The sequence below is a fragment of the Kogia breviceps genome, chromosome 2 (genome assembly GCF_026419965.1).
Source record: "Kogia breviceps isolate mKogBre1 chromosome 2, mKogBre1 haplotype 1, whole genome shotgun sequence".
Classification (NCBI taxonomy): Eukaryota; Metazoa; Chordata; class Mammalia; order Artiodactyla; family Physeteridae; genus Kogia; species Kogia breviceps.
The window spans coordinates 146640526-146662673 of NC_081311.1; the positions used below are offsets into that span (position 1 = coordinate 146640526).

A 22148-nucleotide genomic window follows, 5' to 3' on the forward strand; every position below is an offset into this window, starting at 1 on the left:
TCAAGAAGTGTGATGCCTCCAGCTTTGTTCTTCTTTCTCAGGATTGTTTTGGCTATTTGAGGTCTCTCCTCTCTGCTCTCTAGACACATGGACCGAGGTTTCTCCTACCCCAGGGCCTTTTCACTTGATATTTCCACTGCCTGGAATGTTCTTCCCAGATCTTTGTGTGGCTTTACTCCTTCATTTAATTCAGGTCTCTGCTCAAATATCATCTCTTTATAGACACCTTCTTGATCACCTTCTGAAATAAACATCCTCCAAAACTATCCTTCAGCAACCAGTCTGTATTCCATTACCTCACTTCATTCTTCTTTACAGCACTTATCACTACCTGATACTATATTAATTTTTATTTGCTTGTTTGTCTCTTATCTACTGTTCCCACTAAAATAGTAAGTTTTATGAAGGCAGGGGCTTTGGACGGACAGTGTCTGAAGAGTACCACAAAATAAATATTTGTAGAGCACGTAAATGAATACATGAGGATGCAAAGATTCATAATTCATGAAGTGTTCCTTAAGGAATTTAAAATGTAGTTGGAGAGGAGGGCCATCAATACGTATTATACAGTGTGGTAAGTGCCCACAATTAAACAGTGGTGGTATACAACAAGCAAAGGATATGATCATCTCAATAGATGCAGAGAAAGCTTTTGACAAAATTCAACACTCATTTATGATAAAAACCTTGCAGAAAGTGGGCATAGAGGGAACTTTCCTCAACATAATAAAGGCCATATATGACAAACCCACAGCTAGCATCGTTCTCAATGGTGAAAAACTGAAACCATTTCCACTAAGATCAGGAACAAGACAAGGTTGCCCACTCTCACCACTCTTATTCAACATAGTTTTGGAAGTTCTAGCCACAGCAATCAGAGAAGAAAAAGAAATAAAAGGAATCCAAATAGGAAAAGAAGAAGTAAAGCTGTCACTGTTTGCAGATGACATGATACTATACATAGAGAATCCTAAGGATGCTACCAGAAAACTACTAGAGCTAATCAATGAACTTGGTAAAGTTGCAGGATACAAAATTAATGCACAGAAATCTCTGGCATTCTTATACACTAATGATGAAAAATCTGAGAGTGAAATTAAGAAAACGCTCCCATTTACCATTGCAACAAAAAGAATAAAATATCTAGGAATAAACCTACCTAAGGAGACAAAAGACTTGTATGCAGAAAACTATAAGACACTGATGAAAGAAATTAAAGATGATACAAATAGGTGGAGAAATATACCATGTTCTTGGATTGGAAGAATCAACATTGTGAAAATGACTATACTACCCAAAGCAATCTACCGATTCAATGCAATCCCTATCAAATTACCACTGGCATTTTTTACAGAACTAGAACAAAAAATTTCACAATTTGTATGGAAACAAAAAAGACCCCGAATAGCCAAAGCAATCTTGAGAACGAGAAATGGAGCTGGAGGAATTAGGCTCCCTGACTTCAGACTCTACTACAAGGCTACAGTAATCAAGACAATATGGTACTGGCACAAAAACAGAAATATAGATCAATGGAACAGGATAGAGAGCCCAGAGATAAACCCACACACATATGGTCACCTTATCTTTGACAAAGGAGGGAAGGATATACAGTGGAGAAAAGACAGCCTCTTCAATAAGTGGTGCTGGGAAAACTGGACAGCTACATGTAAAAGTATGAAATTAGAACAATCCCTAACACCACACACAAAAATAAACTCAAAATGGGTTAAAGACCTAAATGTAAGGCCAGACACTATCAAACTCTTAGAGGAAAACATAGGCAGAACACTATACGACATAAATCACAGCAAGATCCTTTTTGACCCATCTCCTAGAGAAATGGAAATAAAAACACAAATAAACAAATGGGACCTAATGAAACTTAAAAGCTTTTGCACAGCAAAGGATACCATAAACAAGACCAAAAGACAACCCTCAGAATGGGAGAAAATATTTGCAAATGAAGCAACTGACAAAGGATTAATTTCCAAAATTTATAAGCAACTCATGCAGCTCAATAACAAAAAAACAAACAACCCAATCCAAAAATGGGCAGAAGAACTAAATAGACATTTCTCCAAAGAAGATATACAGATTGCTAACAAACACATGAAAGAATGCTCAACATCATTAATCATTAGAGAAATGCAAATCAAAACTACAATGAGATATCATCTCACACCGGTCAGATTGGCCATCATCAAAAACTCTAGAAACAATAAATGCTGGAGAGGGTGTGGAGAAAAGGGAACCCTCTTGCACTGCTGGTGGGAATGTAAATTGATACAGCCGCTATGGAGAACAGTATGGAGGTTCCTTAAAAAACTACAAATAGAACTACCATACGACCCAGCAATCCCACTACTGGGAATATACCCTGAGAAAACTATAATTCAGAAAGACTCATGTACCAAAATGTTCATTGCAGCTCCATTTACAATAGCCAGGACATGGAAGCAACCTAAGTGTCCATCAACAGATGAATGGATAAAGAAGATGTGGCACATATATACAATGGAATATTACTCAGCCATAAAAAGAAATGAAACTGAGTTATTTATAATGAGGTGGATGGACCTGGAGTCTGTCATACAGAGTGAAGTAAGTCAGAAGGAGAAAAACAAATACCGTATGCTAACACATATATATGGACTCTAAGGGAAAAAAATGTCATGAAGAGGTTAGTGGTAGGACGGGAATAAAACACAGACTTACTCGAGCATGGACTTGAGGATATGGGGAGGGGGAAGGGTGGGCTGAGACGAAGTGAGAGAGTGGCAGGGACATATACACACTATCAAATGTAAATTAGATAGCTAGTGGGAAGCTGCTGCATAGCACAGGGAGATCACCTCTGTGCTTTGTGACCACCTAGAGGGGTGGGATAGGGAGGGTGGGAGAGAGGGTGATGCAAGAGGGAGGAGATGTGGGAGCATGTGTGTATGTATAACTGATTTAGTTTGTTGTAGAGGGAAAACTAACACACTATTGTAAAACAATTATACTCCAATAAAGATGTTAAAAATAAAATAAAATAAAATAAAATGCAAAAAAATAAAAAATAAAAAAAAAAAAAAACAAGCAAAGGAAAGATTAAGTGGAAGACTGAGCTGGGTCCTGAAGGAAATGCAAGGCAAAAGCAGTAGGAGGAAGAAGGTGGACATGAGGCATTGAAGGCAGAGGAAGAAATATTACTAAGGGAATGAGAAAGTGAAACAGACTTTTCTGGAAATTGGGGACTGTATTGCTGGGATGTCCAATGAAAGGATGAGAATGGTAAGACATGGGGCTAAAGTTGACAACAGGATCCAAGTCAGAGAAAACAGGTGGTATGCTGTGCTAAAGAAGATAGCTGTAGCTGTCAATTGTTTCCTGTGAAATATTCATAAATCATAATGCTTAGCAAATGAAACTTTTAATCAATTTGATTACCAATTAACTGAGGGTTTCCAACCTTTCTGAACATCTTCTTGTTAAATATATTTCTAAATTGTGACAGTAACTTCCCTATATTTAAAGGTATAGTGAGCCTAATATAATTTAATCTGTATTTGATCATTTTGCAATTATTTGAGCACCAGTTTTTGTTTTGTTTTGTTTTTACTATTTAACCCTATAATTGGTGAAGGTATATGAGATCAATCCCTCTATGTGAGTTTCTTTATAATCCTATAAGATGGTGTTTGCAGCATTGTTGTCCAGTTAACTTGTGATGCTCTTCCAGGAAAACTTTCAATTCAAAATTTGTGAGGTGGGGTGAAATCATTTGTAACATACCTTGCTTCTTAAGGGAACTAAATTGTAAAAAAAATCACTAAATTGTGTTATTGTTTCAAAGCTATAAGTAAGCAAGAATATATCTGCTGCCTTGAAGTATAGATGTGAAATAAATTTCCTTTTTAAAAGAAGCTATTTCCTGCAAACAACAACAGAGAATTTATATCCACTTCCATTTGGGTTTATTGCTTAAAGGGGATCTTCAACCATAGACTTGAAGGATTATACAAATAAAAAGGATTCCTGGACTATTCAAAGATCATCCACTGTTTTTAAAATACATTATGACCCACAGACACTTGAAAGAGAGCTTTGAGGGTTGTCAGCAATGTTTCTTTCTACTCACCCTGCTTCTTTCATATTCTTTCCTTGAGGCAGCAAATAGCTGAGCATTAGATATGGCAATTCCGCAAAATGGAAGATACATCTGCATAACCTGGGGGCAAAGAGAGTGTTATGAACAATTAAACATAAAAATATGGAACTAAATTTCCACATTTCCTTCATATGCCTGATTTCAATACTATCTTTTCAACCACAGAGATTGAGTATGGTGTTGTTGATACTAGTATCTTAACTTCAGAAGGAATATTTTTCAGAGTTAACTAGGGACAGTCAAGCTTTAACTAGGGACAGTCACATCTATGAAGATATAAAGCAAAGCAACAGACTGTGATGGCTGTGATACAGGAACTGTGTCTAAATCATCTCTGTATTCTTTCCTTGATCAATGAAAAATGAGTAAATGAAGTCTGATATATTTAGAATTTAAGGCAGTGCCGATACTCACACTTGGAGGTAGGCAGGATATAAGCCAATTTCTTTGTACATATGTATCCATAGCAAAGATCCCGGCTTGACGCTAGACCTCTGTCAGCTACAGACTTAAGCATGCCTGTTAGGATGGGCCCAGTAGGAACTTAGGGGCCAGAGGGCCTAGAAGCCTCATGCAGAAGGGTTCAAACTGAACCCACTGCTCTGTTGCTATAACTACCCAGGAAAGGCTGGGTACCCTTTAAGAGAGCACTCCTCCTATGGGAAGAAACAGCCACGTGAGATGAGCCTGATCCTAACAAAGATTTTCTTATCACAGGGGGTCTAGGTCTAGGGACTCTCAGTAATTCCTGGCACTCTCACTCAAATTCATCTCCAGAATCTCTGATTTCAGAAAGACAGAGAGAATGTCTCAAGTAAAAACCGAAAGAATTCTTTCCGTAAACTCTTCACAACGTAAGATATTGTGAAAAGAGACAATGCTTTGGGATTTTCTAAAGTAGAGGGAAAAGGGCATGTGGGCATGTTTTATATGACAGTCAGTTTCTCTCTGTCTCTCTGTCACACACGCACCATGATGCCATGTCAAGAGACAGCAGCAAAACCGAGCAGTTCCTGCCATGCCCAGAAGAGGGCAGTGCAGTGCTCACTGTGGGTGAGGGATGAAAATAGCAGAGGCAGATCCACCCAGGAGCAAGCGTGAGACACCCCTCGGATACCCAGAACAGAACTACCTGGAGTGGGAGGTGCTTTTGTAGAGGGGCTGGAGGTGAACAAAAGATGATTGGCACTTCACAATCCCTATCATTTCTTTCCTATTAAAATCTTGCTTTGGCTACCTGGGCATACTCAACTCTGACAGAGTGTCCCTAAAAGTAATTCAGAATTTTGAAGAAGTGAATGCTGAGACCCCACTTTTTACTGAGATATAGTTGATATAGAATATTATATAAGCTTCAGTTGTACAACATACTGATTCACAATTTTTAAAGGTATGTTCCACTCATAGTTATTATAAAATTTTGGCCATATTCTCTGTGTAGTACAATATATCCTTGTAGCTTATTTTATACATAATAGTTTGTTCCTCTTAATCTCCTACCCCTATCTTGTCTCTCTCCCCATTGGTAACCACTAACTTGTTCTCTATATCTGTGAGTCTGCTTCTTTTTTGGTATATTCACTAGTTTGTTTTATTTTTTAGATTCTACATGTAAGTGATAACATACAGTATTTCTCTGTCTCTGTCTGACTTATTTCACTTAGCATAATGCCCTCCAAGTCCATCCATGTTGCTGCAAATGGCAAAATTTCATTCCTTTTTTTTGTGACTGGGTAGTATTCCACTGTGTGTGTGTGTGCGCGTGTGCGCACACACACACACACACACACACACCCCACATCTTTATCTATTCCTCTGTTGATGGACACTTAGGTTGCTTCCATATCTTGGCTATTGTAAATAATGCTGCTATGAACATTGGGGTGCATGTATCTTTTCGAATTAGTGTTTTTGCTTTTTTCAGATATCAATCCAGGAGTGGGATTGCTGGGTCATATAGTATTTCTATTTTAACTTTTTGAGAAACCGCCATACTGTTTTCCACAGTGGCTGCACCAATTTATGTTCCCAACAACAGTGTACAAAGGTTCCCTTTTCTCTACATCTTTGTCAACATTTGTTATTTGTGGTCTTTTTGATGACAGCCATTCTGATAGGTGTGAGGTGATAGCTGAGACCCCATTTTTAAAGAAGGGAGAATTAGGCTTCCCTGGTGGTGCAGTGGTTGAGAGTCCGCCTGCCGATGCAGGGGACACGGGTTCGTGCCCCGATCCGCGAGGATCCCACATGCTGCGGAGCGGCTGGGCCTGTGAGCCATGGCCGTTGAGCCTGCGCGTCCGGAGCCTGTGCTCCGCAACGGGAGAGGCCACAACAGTGAGAGGCCCGCGTACCGCAAAAAAAAAAAAAAAGGAGAATTAAGGTATTGAATAGAGGTTAAAAAAAAATCAATGAATTGATTTTTACAGATATTTTCAGGATAAATTCCTTCACTGACTCTGATTCAAAATAAACTGTTTAATGAGGACCTGCTATGTGCCAGACACTCTCACTTCATTTCTTCATTTGAATCTCACATCACCTCCTCATGGAGGAACATTATGTACATTTTAGAGATCAGGAAACTTTCTCAAACCTACAAAGGAACTCAGGTCATCTAATTCTACAACTGGTGATCATTCCTTACAACATGTTGCCTTCTAGAACTAGATGTTATTTCTGTCACCCGCTCTTCCTGCCAGTCCCCCTCATGCCTCAGGAAGTATGCTGATAAGTCGTATAAAGCTGTTGACATAAAGCTGCCAGATATACTGCCAGAATTTCCCTGCCTTTAGCCGGAATGGGACCACTTTCAACATCACTTACACACACACAGAGCACCTTCCTTGCAGTTTTCTGGGGTTTTTTTTCTACCGTGGAGACAGTGACTATGATGGAGGTGGAAGGGAGAAGATATGGTTAACTTTCCACTTCTTCCTCCCTCCCTCCCTCCCTCCCTTCCTTCCTTCCTGTATTTATTTGCCTTCTGGGGCCAAGTATTATATAAGGTGGTTTATAGGTCAAGCAAGTAGGAAGAAGAGAATGACTAAAGGAACATGTGAAATATATATATATATATATATATATATATATATATATATATATATGTAAAACTGAAGATTACTATTGGTGGAGACGATACATACCTTCATGACACACTGCAAAGTGAGAGGGGGTCTTTACTTACCAAGGGAATGATCTACACTGTGTCATTCACTGGCACAACAATTCAACACTGGGGCCACACTCAGCTCCATTATGGATAACTAACTATATGACAATCTCTAGAATTTCTAAATAAATGTGCAGGAGAAGTAGTCAAATACATCTTGAAAGAAGGGAGTAAGAAGAAGCTGAAGCATTATGGAAATAGGAGATAATGAAAAATAAAAATATTTTTATATCTTTTTTCCATTCCAGTGCGAAAGATGTCTTTTTTAGAAAAAGATATACTGTTCTATTCTGCTCTTTCTGAAATCCCCCTCCTCCAAGAAAAAATACTAATTTGGCCTTCACCATCTAGTTTCTGAATGCCAAAAGATCTAAAAAGCCTTAATGCCTAAGAAGCTAATGAGTCTGTACACCCTTGTGCAGCACTTTTCAGCTTGAAAGCACTTTACGAACGTTGGCTAATTAATCTTTACAACATCCCACTCAGAAAGGTAGTTAAACTGAAAATCATTAAACAGTGTGAAAAAGTCACTTTAGCCCTGGAAACTCATGAAAAGTATCATTAATGAGCATAAAATCTGAGCACTGGGACTGTCCATCAATATCCTAAAGAAAGACAGTAGGTACTCAGTGCTTTCAAACTTGCAGATCACACAGAAAGGCTATTCAAGCCCCATGGTCTGGTCTGGTCCAATTATATATCATTAAAGAACACTGGAGGTCTACACTGGAGGTTCACAGTGAGGGGCCTGGGGCCATCCCCTTTATGGACCCCACTCCTGAAAGCAACACAGCTGGAGGGGCCACATCACTGTCAGCTAAATTAATGGGTGAGGGGATTTCCCACCAACACCCCCCTTCTCTGTGCAGATCCTGAGACTTGTGCTCTCAAGTCACTTCCACCCTCAGGCATTAACTATAAGGCAAAGCTTCACTGATTCAAGCCACACTGATTTTGGAACTGGGGATGTTTTCATAATTGTAACTCAAAAGCTAAATAAACTCTTCAAGTAGAGTAATTTGGAAAATAAGTTATCAAAATAGGAAACAGTCACAGTATTTTCACATAATGAAACACCTTCTACATCTTTCAGAAATAGAATATCTGAAATAGTCAAAAATTAGTTTGAAGTTTTCTAGAAACTCCAGAGGAAATTCCTGCTTCCAGAGGTACAGTTTAGTTCACTGTAATTTTGTTTCTATGCAAATTCAGTAAAGACAATATGTCAGGTTTTTATTTTGAGAATCAGAATAACAAATGAATCTTGTCAGATCACACCAAGGTATATACTCTTGGCTAAAGCATGCCTTTTTCTCTCAGAGCTGTGCCCTCTTTGAAGAAAAGTCTCCAAAAAATACACAGAGGCATAAAGTACCAACTCTGTTTAAAAAAAACATTGGCATGGAGTAGATGATCCAATTCCATATTTTTTTGCAACTGTCCACTTTAAGAATTAACACTCATAAAGAGAATGGGGTGGGAGGAGAACTGTATTCACAAAAGATGCAGGAGAGCAAGATGGCAAATGAGGAAGGGCAAGTTCACGGGTCCTCCACTTTCTCTTCGCAGGAGAGGGGGATGTAAGCGCTTCTGCTCCTGCCCCTGGGCATTAAAGCTGGGCCCCCAGAAGAACTGACTGAGCACCCTATCCTCACCTCTCTTCTTGAAGCTAGTATTGGCTAAAACATCCACAAGAGGACAAGCTTCTCCACGGTAGACAGGTCAAGTCAAATTCCTGGCAAGTAGCCATACAACATCAAATACTCCCTTGGACTTTTTAGAGGCTGTGGTCTGCTGAGCACCTGAATCATGCAGGTACTAATCACATCAGCCAATAATCTTATCTCTATGTGACCCCATTAGAAAAATAACCCTCTCATGTCCACAGGCAGTTCTAAATTCCCACCCCCTTATTCACAGATATCGAAGGGAAAACCCTGAAAGAACCCATTTCAGGAGCTGTGACCTTTCTAAGATAATGTGGATTGTCATAAGATTTCTTTTTTTCTTTTTTCTTTTTTTTTTTTTTGTGGTATGCAGGCCTCTCACTGTTGTGGCCTCTCCCGTTGCGGAAGCACAGGCTCCGGACGCACAGGCTCAGTGGCCATGGCTCACGGGCCCAGCCGCTACGCAGCATGTGGGATCGTCCCGGACCGGGGCACGAACCGTGTCCCCTGCATTGGCAGGCGGACTCTCAACCACTGCGCCACCAGGGAAGCCCTGTCATAAGATTTCAACAGAAAATAAAAGTACTCATATTTCCCGCAGTCAGAGGTAACCACCATTAACATTTTGGAGACCATCATTCAAGATTTCCTCTCTCTCTCTCTTCACATAAACTCGAATAGGTGTATTCTATCACTGATAATGGCCAATTTTATGGATGCAAAAATATCTCATTGTGTAGTCTGGAAAAAGAAAATGCATGGAGAAATAAAGTAGATTAGTGGTTGCCTTGCAATTAAATCTTTGCACATCCCATTATTATTTTCTTAAAATAAAGACCTAATATTTGAACTTATTTATTTAACACACGTTTACAAGGCACTTCCTCTGAATCAGGCAATATTCAGAATGATTTACTAATGTTAATTCATTGAAGTGTGTACACTTTTAAATAACTCCTAACAATAAACACATTTTTAGTTTTCGTTTAAAAAAATCCAACAGTATAGAAGTACATACAATAAAATAACTTCAGATCCCCCTTCGTTTCCTGTCCTGCTACCCACTCCTCCCAAGGAACAACCGCTATTAGCATTTACAGTGTATTCTTCTGGGTACTTTTTTATGAACTGCATACATATAATATCTAGTTTTAGGGTGGTGGTAAACACAATAGGGATCAGACTGTAAGTTATGGTCTATGCCTTCTTTTTCACCTGGCAATATATCTTGGAAATCATTGTCAGTTACTTAATTCTTTTAATCTCTGCCTAATATTCTAGGGGGTGGATGTACCTATTAAAAGACGTTCACATTGTTTCCAATTTTTCCTTATTACAAATAACACTGCCATAAACTGCCTTACAAATAATATATCTTTGTTCATCTGGACAATACTTCTGTTGGACAGAGTCCTAGAAGTGAAATTTTAAGGTTGCAGAATATGTGCATTAAAAAAAACTTAAGAGCTACTGCCAAACCAACCTCCAAAAACGCTCTACCAATTTATATTCCCACTAAGAGTAATGCCCTACTCATGTAACATTGGGTATTATTATCCTTTTAAAATTATGTCTATATGATCGATTAAATCAATACTCATTTTTGTACTAACTTACACTTATTATATTACTAGTGATATTGAACACTTTTCATAATTTGTTGGTTATCTCTTTGTTTCTTAATGTGCCCTATTTATTTTTTCTTACTGGACATTCATCTATCTTTATTGCTTAGTAAGGACTCTTTAAATTCTAAGAATATTAACCAACTTTCATTTTTGAAAAACATGACTCTTTCTTGATAATTAGCAATTGCCATCTATGTGATATGGTCCAATGTGTCTACAAGCTATGATTGCTTTGGCTAAGATGAATAGATATTATGGCTCAGTAAACTTGGCCTACTCCTTCTCACTGTGTGAAGAAATTTTACAGCAATATCTACCTATGTAACTGTGTCAAGGTTATTTTTGTAAGTAGGTTGACCTACATATCTCAGCCTGCCCAGTTGCTCCGTTCATTTTTGTAACTCAAAGTTCCTGTAAGAAATCAGTTTAAGCTAAATTTTGATCCAGGCATTCTTGAGTCTTAACTATTAATATTGTTATGATCTCTCCACTTACCAAGCATAGGTATAAATGCAGGAAGACACACTATATAGTAATTTAGTCATGGTATCAACATCCTGATGCTAGAAAAATTCTATTATATCACAATCAATGTATGAACAGAAAAAAATCCTCTTAGACTATTTTCTGATGAGAAATACATACATTTTTCTTTACATTTGAAACATAGTCACTTGATTTCTTCCTATTAGCAGCACAATACTTCCTTTAACCATCTCATTTATCTAGCGCCTTGTTTTTTATAACTCATGGTTCTTTAAAGTAGTAGACATTTTATATAAATGGAATCACATAATATTTGGCCTTTTGTGTCTGACTGACTGCTTTCATGTAGTATACTGTTTACAAGGTTCATCCATGTTATAACATGTATCAGTAGTTCATTCCTTTAAAATTTTCTTTTAGTTAACAGACTTTATTTTTTAGAGCAGTTTCAGTTTTACCCAAAAGTTGAGTAGAAAGCACAGAGATTTCCCATATACCTTCTTCTCTCCCGCAACATACACAGTTTCCCCAATTATTAACATCTTAAGTTAGTGTGGCACATTTGTTAAAATTAGTGAGCCAATATTGATACATTACTATGAACTAAAGTTCACAGTCTACATTAGGGTTCAATCTCTGAGTTGCATATTCTGTGTGTTTTGACACATGTATAATGACATGTACCCACCATTACAATATCATGCAGAACAGTTTCATTGACCTAAAAATTCCTTGTGCTCTGTCTATTCTTTCCTCCCTCCCTCTCACCAAGTCCCTGGCAACCAGTGATCTTTTTACTGACCCCACAGTTCTGCTGTTTCCAGAATGTCATATGGTTGGAATCATATAGTATGTAGCCTTTTCATATTGGCTTCTTTCACTTAGCAATATTCATTTAAGGTGTCTTCATGTTTTTTCATGGTTGGATAGCTCATTTTTTAAAATCACTGAATAACAGTCCATTATATGGATGTACTACAGTTTGTTTATCCATTCACCTATTAAAGGCATCTTGGTTGCTTCCAAGTTTTGGCAATTTTGAATAAAGCCTGCTGTAAACCATTCAGGTGTGTTGTGGTATCCTTGTTTTAATTTGCAGTTCCCTCATGACATGTGATGTTAAGCATCCTTTCATATGTTTATTTGCTATCTGTATATCTTCCTTGGTGAGGTATCTGTTCAGATCTTTTGCCCATTTTATTTGAGCTGCTCGCTTATTGTTGTGTTTTAATTCTTTATATATTTTGGATATCAGTCCTTTATAAGCTATGTGTTTTGCAAAGATTTTCTCCCAATCTGTAGCTTATCTGTTCATCACATGTTATTTCTGTATAAAGCTTAACCAGACTTTTTGTTTGTTTCTATTCTGATTCCAGAGAACTTTAGGCTTAATACAAAGTTGTAATGTATTTCTTCATCTACTCTCGACCTTATCTCAATATCAGCCCACACAGGACGATATCGTTTTTCCTAGGACCAAGGAAAAAGGCATGTTTTGTCTGTGGATGCAAGTCATTTGCAGGAGTTTTTCATTCTGTCCTTTCTGAGAGACCTTAGGCCCTTCCTCTCTATCATCATCATTTCTGTCTCCTGTGTCCAACTCCTCTCCTCTCCCTTCAAAGGGGAATGTGTTCCCCTTCACCTGGTATTGCTGTTTCCATCTTCACTGTGTGACCTACATCTGCTTGTCTTCAGGTCCTCACATCCTACCTTCTAGCTTACAACCTTCAGTCTACAGGAAGATTGTCTATAACTTTCCAATCATAAGATCATGAGATCCATCAACTATTCTAAGTTCTCTTTGAAGCCTTTAGCACTTGATCACCAGCTAGATATTAAAACCTTGTTTCCGCGTACTATACACTCCTATTTCTCTTTCTGTGTTTCTGATTCCCCCATTTAAGTTATAATTCCTGATTCAGTCTTTGGCCTTCTAATCCTCTTTTTTTACAATTTCCCTCTAAGGATTGATTTATTCATAAAATATAAGAATCCTACAAAATAAGGTGGGTTGGCCATGCAAGGATTAACCTTTGACCAAGAGTTAGCTAGAAAAGACAACAAACTTGGTACAGCCAGATATTTAAGGTAGCTGAGAAACTTCCTCCTGCTTACTTGCTTCTCCTACCTCACTCTTGCACTTTGGTCCATGGCTGATTCCTTTTGCCTCTGACTTCATTCTCCTATTTTCTTTTCTTTGGGTTGTTTTTTTTTTTTTTTTTTTTTTTTTTTTTGCGGTATGCGGGCCTCTCACTGTTGTGGCCTCTCCCGTTGCGGAGCACAGGCTCCGGACGCGCAGGCTCAGCGGCCATGGCTCACGGGCCTAGCTGCTCTGCGGCATGTGGGATCCTCCCAGACCACGGCACGAACCCGTATCCCCTGCATCGGCAGGTGGACTCTCAACCACTGTGCCACCAGGGAAGCCTGATTCTCTTATTTTCCTACCCCATTTCCTCTCAGCCCCCCTCTGCTATTTCTCAGATTTAGGTTTTGGAGTTTCTGATCCTGATCCACCAACTTGAGTTCTGAAAACATTTGCTTCCCCTATCTTATAGTCTAATTTTAGCATTCCTGGTCCTAAACTGAACTCAACTCTGAATTCAACCATATTAACTAAGTAGGTGCCAAAGTCTCTTTCTTTTACCTGTGTCTCAATGGTAACCTGTGGGATGATTCTCAAAGTTGGCGCTCTGGTGCTGACCTTTTCTCTGTGCTGTAGCTCTACATCACCAGTTGCCTACAGGACATTTCAACTTGGAAGTCTGTTTACTGCCTTAAGCTCAGCATTTCAAAACCAAGCTTGTCATTTCAATCCCCCTCTCTTCCTGAAGAAAGAGCTTCCTTCTCCAAAATGCCCCATGTGCCAAAAGAACCATTAATGATTTAATCACCCAGTTCCAAACCCTTGAAGCCCTCTTGGATTGTTGTCCATAAGTAGGCATAAGCACATCACAGCAATTCAGCACTTTTTGAAGCCTCCATCTCCATACCATTGAGCGTCTCTGGCTCAGCACTACCATCCCTCACCATCTCTGAATTATTTTAACTGTAGCCAAGACACTCTCATCCTTACAATGTGTCAAGAACTCATTAACCTCAGGTTTCCCCCATCCAGAAAAGTCATGAGTTTAAACACACTGACTGTTCATCCCAATGTTTCCTGCTGTCATAAGTAAAGAAGGTAAGAAACTATATAAAGGCCTTACACATATTAAAAACTAGGTTTTTTTAAAACTACTTTTGTATGAGTATTTTTATACCACATACAGTATTTTTTTTTAAATCTCATTAGAAGCTCTTCAGAAAGTATCTCCAATATTTAAGACTATGGCTAAGTATTTTATAGAGGCTTATGGAAGATATGTAATAATCTCAGGAAAAATAGTGAGGAAATATAAAATTGCTATTCAGAGAAATGCATGAGACCCAGAGGGGATTCTTCTACTTACCTATTTTTTTTCATTTTCCAAAAATAATTTGTCATCAAAATGCAACACCAATGACATGGATAATAAACCACACTATTTTTTAATTTCCGGCAATATTCTCCAGTGGAGAAGAAACAGAGAAGGCTATGAAAAATATGCTTAGAGCATTAATATTTAATTAATGTAAAAGGACCCTAAAATGAATATTATAAATGTAAAAGCCTTGTAAGTTGTATCTATGCAACTAAAATACAGAATTGGTACCTAGTAAATTCAGGACATTCTTAATGGACAACCTTGAACACAGAGAGAGCTTAAAGCCTGGCCTAACAACAAAGAGAAATTTGGAAGGGCTAATCGCTTATTACCAGAGTGGCATATCAATCCAAAGAGGTGAGGACGAGAAGCATTCCATGTGGTTCGTCAGTAGTTCAGCCAAGGTCTCTCATTCTGTATCTCAGAACAGTCTAGCTGACAAGCTAGGAAGCAATCTTCAAAACCATAATGCGTTACTGCCCCCATACTCACTTTCCACTTTCACCCAGGTTCAGTCAGTCGGCAATAGTGTCTCATCGCTTCCTTTAGGTGCTGTTTCTCTTCAAAATTCAACTATTTATTTTCAGGGGTAGATTCCATATGAGTAAGCCAAAGAACAAAAATTCAAACCCAAAGAAACAGATGGAAGGAAGGAATTAATAAACATAAAATCTGAAAATAATAAATGGGAAAACAACCAGCAAAACTGATAAATCATTCCAGAAAAGGTCCTTGTAGAGAAAATCAATAAAACATATATAAATCACTAGCTAGTTTAATCAGGGGCAAAAAGGACTTCCCTGCTGGGCCAGTGGTTAAGACTCTGCACTCCCAATGCAGGGGCATGGGTTTGATCCCTGGTGGGGGAACTAAGATCCCTCATGCTGCATGGTGTGGCCAAAAAAAAAAAAAAAAAAAAAAAAGAATCAGGGGGAAAAACCCACAAATATACTAAAACAGAAATGATAAAGAAAATATAATCACAGCTGAAGAAAAAAATAAAAGAACTATAATAGACTCTCCACACAACCCTAAGCTTATATATTCAAAAAGTTATATATTGGCAAGTTGTGAATTTTAAGGAAAATATAAATTAACAAAATTGAATAAAAAAGAATGAGAAAATTTGAGCAAAGCAGTCACCACAGAAATAAATAACAGAGAGTTGTAATGGAATCATTCTCAGAAAAGGTGTCAGGTGTAGATGGCTACATAGTCAAATTCTTTAAAACCTTCAAGAACAAGGTACTTCATAAGCTATTCAAACTATTCCAGAATCCAGAGAAATATAGAAAACCCTCAAATATTTTTTGAAGACACAATAATTCCGACAGCATATCCTAATAAAAATAGCACAGATCGTTTTAGAGGACTGGTTCAAGATGGCAGAGTATAAGGACATGCTCTCACTCCCTCTTTCGAGAACACCAGAATCACAACTAACTGCTGAACAATCATTGACAGGAAGACACTGGAACTCTCCAAAAAAGATACCCCACAAGCAAAGACAAAGGAGAAGCTGCAATGAGATGGTACTAGAGGCACTATCACAATAAAATCAAATCCTATAACTGCTGGGTGGATGACTCACAAACTGGGGAACACTTATACCACAGAAGTCCACCCACTGGAGTGAAGGTTCTGAGCCCCATGTCAGGCTTCCCAACCTGGGGGTTTGGCAACGGGAGGAGGAATTCCTAGAGAATCAGACTACGAAGGCTAGTGGGATTTGAACACAGGACTTTAGCACGACTTGGGGAAACAGAGACTCCACTCTTGGAGGGCGCACACGAAGTAGTGTGCCCATCGGGACCAAGGGGAAGGAGCAGTGACCCCATAGGAGACTGAATCAGACCTACATGCTAGTGTTGGAGGGCCTCCTGCAGAGGAGGGAGGCAGCTGTGGCTCACCAAGGGACAAGGAAACTGGCAGCAGAAGTTCTGGGAAGTAGTCCTTGGTGTGAGCCCTCCCAGAGTCTGACATTAGCCCCACCAAAGAGCCTAGGTAGGCTCCAGTGTTGGGTGGCCTCAGGCCAAACAACCAACAGGGAGGGAACCCAGCCCCACCTACCAGCAGACAAGTGGTTTAAAGTCTTCCTGAGCTCTGCCCACAAAGCAACAGCCAGCTCTACCCACCACCAGTCCCTCCCATCAGGAAACTTCCACAAGCCTCTTAGATAGCCTCATCCACCAGACGGCAGACAGCAGAAGCAAAAAGAACTACAATCCTGCAGCCTGTGGAACAAAAACCACATTGACAAAAAGAGAGACAAGATGAAAAGGCACAGGGCTAAGTACCAGATAAAGGAAAAAGATAAACCCCCCCCAAAAACAACTAAATGAAGTGGAGATAGGCAACCTTCCAGAAAAAGAATTCAGAATAATGATAGTGAAGATGATCCAGGACCTCGAAAAAAGAATGGAGGCAAAAATCGAGAAGATGCAAGAAATGTTTAACAAAGACCTAGAAGAATTCAAGAACAAACAAATAGAGATGAACAATACAATAACTAAAATGAAAAATACACTAGAAGGAATCAATAGCAGAATAACTGAGGCAGAAGAATGGAAAAGTGATCTGGAAGACAGAATGGTGGAATTCACTGCTGTGGAACAGAATAAAGAAAAAAGAATGAAAAGAAATGAAGACACCTAAGAGAGCTCTGGGACAACATTAAACGCAACAACATTCATATTATAGGGGTCCCAAAAGGAGAAGAGAGAGAGAAAGGACCCGAGAAAATATTTGAAGAGATTATAGTCAAAAACATCCCTAACATGGGAAAGGAAAGAGACACCCAAGTCCAGGAAGCGCAGAGAGTCCCATACAGGATAAACCCAAGGAGAAACATGCCGAGATACATAGTAATCAAATTGGCAAAACTTAAAGACAAAGAAAAATTATTAAAAGCAGCAAGGGAAAAACGACTAATAACATACAGAACTCCCATAACGTTAACAGCTGATTTCTCAACACAAACTCTACAAGTTGGGAGTGGCATGATATACTTAAAGGGAAGAACCTACAACCAAGATTACTCTACCCATCAAGGATCTCATTCAGATTCGATGGGAGAAATCAAAAACTTTACAGACAAGCAAAAGCTAAGAGAATTCAGCACCACCAAACCAGCTCTACAACAAGTGCTAAAGGAACTTCTCTAAGTGGGAAACACAAGAGAAGAAAAGGACCTACAAAAACAAACCCAAAACAATTAAGAAAATGGTAACAGGCACATACATATCGATAATTACCTTAAACATGAATGGATTAAATGCTCCATCCAAAAGACACAGGCTTGCTGAATAGATACAAAAACAAGACCCATACAGATGCTGTCTACAAGAGACCCACTTCAGACCTAGGGATACATACAGACTGAATGTGAGGGGATGGAAAAAGATATTCCATGCACATGGAAATCAAAAGAAAGCTGAGTAGAAAAACTAATATCAGATAAAATAGACTTTAAAATAAAGAATGTTACAAGAGACAAGGAAGGACACTACATTATGATCAAGGGATCAATCCAAGAAGAAGATATAACAATTATAAATGTATATGCACCCAACATAGGAGCACCTCAATACATAAGGCAACTGCTAACAGCTATAAAAGAGGAAATCGACAGTACCACAACAAGAGTGGGGGCCATTAACACCTCACTTACACCAAAGGAAAGATCATCCAGACAGAAAATTAATAAGGAAACAGAAGCTTTAAATGACACAATAGACCAGATAGATTTAATTGATATTTATAGGACATTCCATCCAAAAACAGCAGATTACAATTTCTTCTCAAGTGCACATGGAACATTCTCCAGGATAGATCATGTCTTGGGTCACAAATCAAGCCTCAGTGAATTTAAGAAAATTGAAGTCATATCAAGCATCTTTTCTGACCACAATGCTTTGAGATTAGAAATCAATTACAGGGGAAAAAATGTAAAAAACAAAAACACATGGAGCCTAAACAATACGTTACTAAATAACCAAGAGATCACTGAAGAAATCAAAGAGGAAATCAAAAAATACCTAGAGACAAATGACAATGAAATACGATGATCCAAAACCTAGGGGATGCAGCAAAAGCAGTTCTAAGAGGGAAGTTTGTAGCTATACAAGCCTAACTCAAGAAATAAGAAAAATCTCAAACAATCTAACATTACACCTAAAGGAACTAGAGAAAGAAGAACAAACAAAGCCCAAAATTAGCAGAAGGAAAGAAATCATAAAGATCAGAGCAGAAATAAATGAAATAGAAACAAAGAAAACAATAGCAAAGATCAATAAAACTAAAAGCTGGTTCTTTGAGAAGATAAACAAAATTGATAAACCATTAGCCATACTCATCAAGAAAAAGAGGGAGAGGACTCAAATCAATAAAATTAGAAATGAAAAAGGAGAAGTTACAACAGATACCGCAGAAAAACAAAGCATCCTAAGAGACTACTACAAGCAACTCTATGCCAATAAAATGGACAACCTGGAAGACATGGACAAATTCTTAGAAAGGTATAACCTTCCAAGACTGAACCAGGAAGAAATAGAAAATATGAACAGACCAATCACAAGTAATGAAATTGAAACTGTGATGAAAAATCTTCCAACAAACAAAAGTCCAGGACCAGATGGCTTCACAGGTGAATTCTATCAAACATTTAGAGAGGAGCTAACACCCATCCTTCTCAAACTCAAAGATACCACACAAAAAAGAAAATTACAGACCAATATCACTGATGAATATAGATGCAAAAATCCTCAATAAAATACTAGCAAACAGAATCCAACAACACATTAAAAGGATCATACACCAAGATCAAGTGGGATTTATTCCAGGAATGCAAGGATTTTTCAATATATGCAAATCAAAGAATGTGATACAGCATATTAACAAACTGAAGGATAAAAACCATATGATCTGCCGCGGAGCGACTAAGCCCGTGAGCCATGGCCGCGAGGCCTGCGCGTCCGGAGCCTGTGCTCCGCAACGGGAGAGGCCACAACAGTGAGAGGCCCGCATATCGCAAAAAAAAAAAAAAAAAAAAAAAAAAAACCATATGATCATCGCAACAGATGCAGAAAAAGCTTTTGACAAAATTCAACACTAATTTTTGATAAAAACTCTCCAGAAAGTGGGCAAAGAGGGAACCTACTTCAACATAATAAAGGCCATATACGACAAACCCACAGCAAACATCATTCTCAATGGTGAAAAGCTAAAAGCATTTCCTCTAAGATCAGCAACAAGACAAGGATGTCCACTCTCACCACTATTATTCAACATAGTTTTGGAAGTCATAGCCATGGCAATCAGAGAAGAAAAAGAAATAAAAGGAATACAAATTGGAAAAGAAGAAGTAAAACTGTCACTGTTTGCAGACGACATGATGGTATACATAGAGAATCCTAAAGATGCCCCAAGAAAACTACTAGAGATAATCAATGAATTTGGTAAAGTTGTAGGATACAAAATTAATGCACAGAAATCTCTTGCATTACTACACACTAATGATGAAAAATCTGAAAGAGAAATTAAGGAAACACTCCCATTTACCACTGCAACAAAAAGAATAAAATACCTAGGAATAAACCTACCTAGGGAGACAAAAGGCCTGTATGCAGAAAACTATAAGACACTGATGAAATAAATTAAAGATGATACCAACAGATGGAGAGATATACCATGTTCTTGGATTGGAAGAATCAATATTGTGAAAATGACTATATTACCCAAAGCAATCTATAGATTCAATGTAATCCCCATCAAATTACCAATGGCATTTTTTACAGAACTAGAACAAAAAATCTTAAAATTTGTATGGAGACACAAAGACCCCGAATAGCCAAAGCAGTCTTGAGGGAAAAAAACGGAGCTGGAGGAATCAGACTCCCTGACTTCAGACTATACTACAAAGCTACAGTAAGCAAGACAATATGGTACTGGCATAAAAACAGAAATATAGATCAATGGAACAAGATAGAAAGCCCAGAGATAAACCCATGCACCTATGGTCAACTAATCTATGACAAAGGAGGCAAGAATATACAATGGAGAAAAGACAGTCTCTTCAATAAGTGATGCTGGGAAAACTGGACAGCTACATGTAAAAGAATGAAATTAGAACACTCCCCAACACCATACAAAAAAATAAATTGAAAATGGATTTGAGACCTAAATGTAAGACCAGGTACTATAAAACTCTTAGAGGAATACATAGGAGGAACACTCTTTGACATAAATCACAGCAAGATCCTTTTTGATCCATCTCCTAGAGTAATGGAAATAAAAACAAAAATAAACAAATGGGACCTATTGAAACTTCAAAGCTTTTGCACAGCAAAGGAAACCATAAACAAGACGAAAAGAAAACCCTCAGAATGGGAGAAAATATTTGCAAATGAATCATCGGACAAAGGATTAATCTCCAAAATATATAAATAGCTCATGCAGCTCAATATTTAAAAAACAATCCACTTCAAAAATGGGCAGATCTCCAAAGAAGACATATAGATGGCCAAGAAGCACATGAAAAGCTGCTCAACATCACTAATTATTAGAGAAATGCAAATCAAAACTACAGTGAGATATCACCTCACACCAGTTAGAATGGGCATCATCAGAAAATCTACAAACAAGAAATGCTGGAGAGGGTGTGGAGAAAAAGGAACCGTTTTGCACTGTTGGTGGGAATGTAAATTGATACAGCCACTATGGCGAACAGTATGGAGGTTCCTTAAAGCACTAAAAATAGAATTACCATATGATCCAGCAATCCCACTACTGGCATATACCCAGAGAAAACCATGATTCAGTGAGAACCATGCACCCTAATGTTCATTGCAGCACTATTTACAATAGCCAGGTCATGGAAGCAACCTAAATGCCCATCAACAGACGAATGGATAAAGAAGTTGTGGTATATATGTACAATGGAATATTACTCGGCCATAAAAAGGAACGAAATTGGGTCATTTGTAGAGATGCGAATGCATCTAGAGACTGTCATACAGAGTGAAGTAGGTCAGAAAGAGAAAAACAAATATCGTATATTAACGCATATATGTGGAACCTAGAAAATGGTACAGATGAACTGGTTTGCAGGGCAGAAATAGAGACACAGATGTAGAGAACAAATGTATGGATACCAAGCAGGGAAAGCGGCGGGGGTTGGGGTTGGGGGTGCGATGAATTGGGTGATTGGGTTTGACACGTATACACTAATGTGTATAAAATGGATGACTAATAAGAATGAAAAAATTTTTTAAATAGCACAAAAATTAAACACAGAAAATAAATCCCTTATGAAAACAAATAGGAAATATCTTAACATATTAGAAGATTAAATATATATAATCATATATTAAATACATGTATTCACTGTACTACACCATTTTACATAAGGGAATTTGGATCCATGGATTTTGGTATCCATAGGGGCTCCTGGAACCAATCCCCTATGGATACTGAAGGGTGACTGTATATATATTTGTATATTAAGAAATTGAATTTACCCAAATATTAATAAATAATGGACATGACCAAGAATCTCTATTCACTGAACTTATGGTTCAA

General features: G+C 38.2%; 1 protein-coding gene across 1 annotated transcript in view; it reads right to left on the bottom strand.

Moving 5' to 3' along the window:
* The window catches only part of PDE11A (phosphodiesterase 11A), a 429207-nt gene that overhangs the window by 266194 nt on the left and 140865 nt on the right, over positions 1 to 22148 (bottom strand). Inside the window, exon 3 of the mRNA XM_059052757.2 lies at positions 4127 to 4216. Within this exon, the coding sequence (XP_058908740.1) occupies positions 4127 to 4216 (90 nt within the window). The remainder of the gene's footprint in view (positions 1 to 4126; positions 4217 to 22148) is intronic.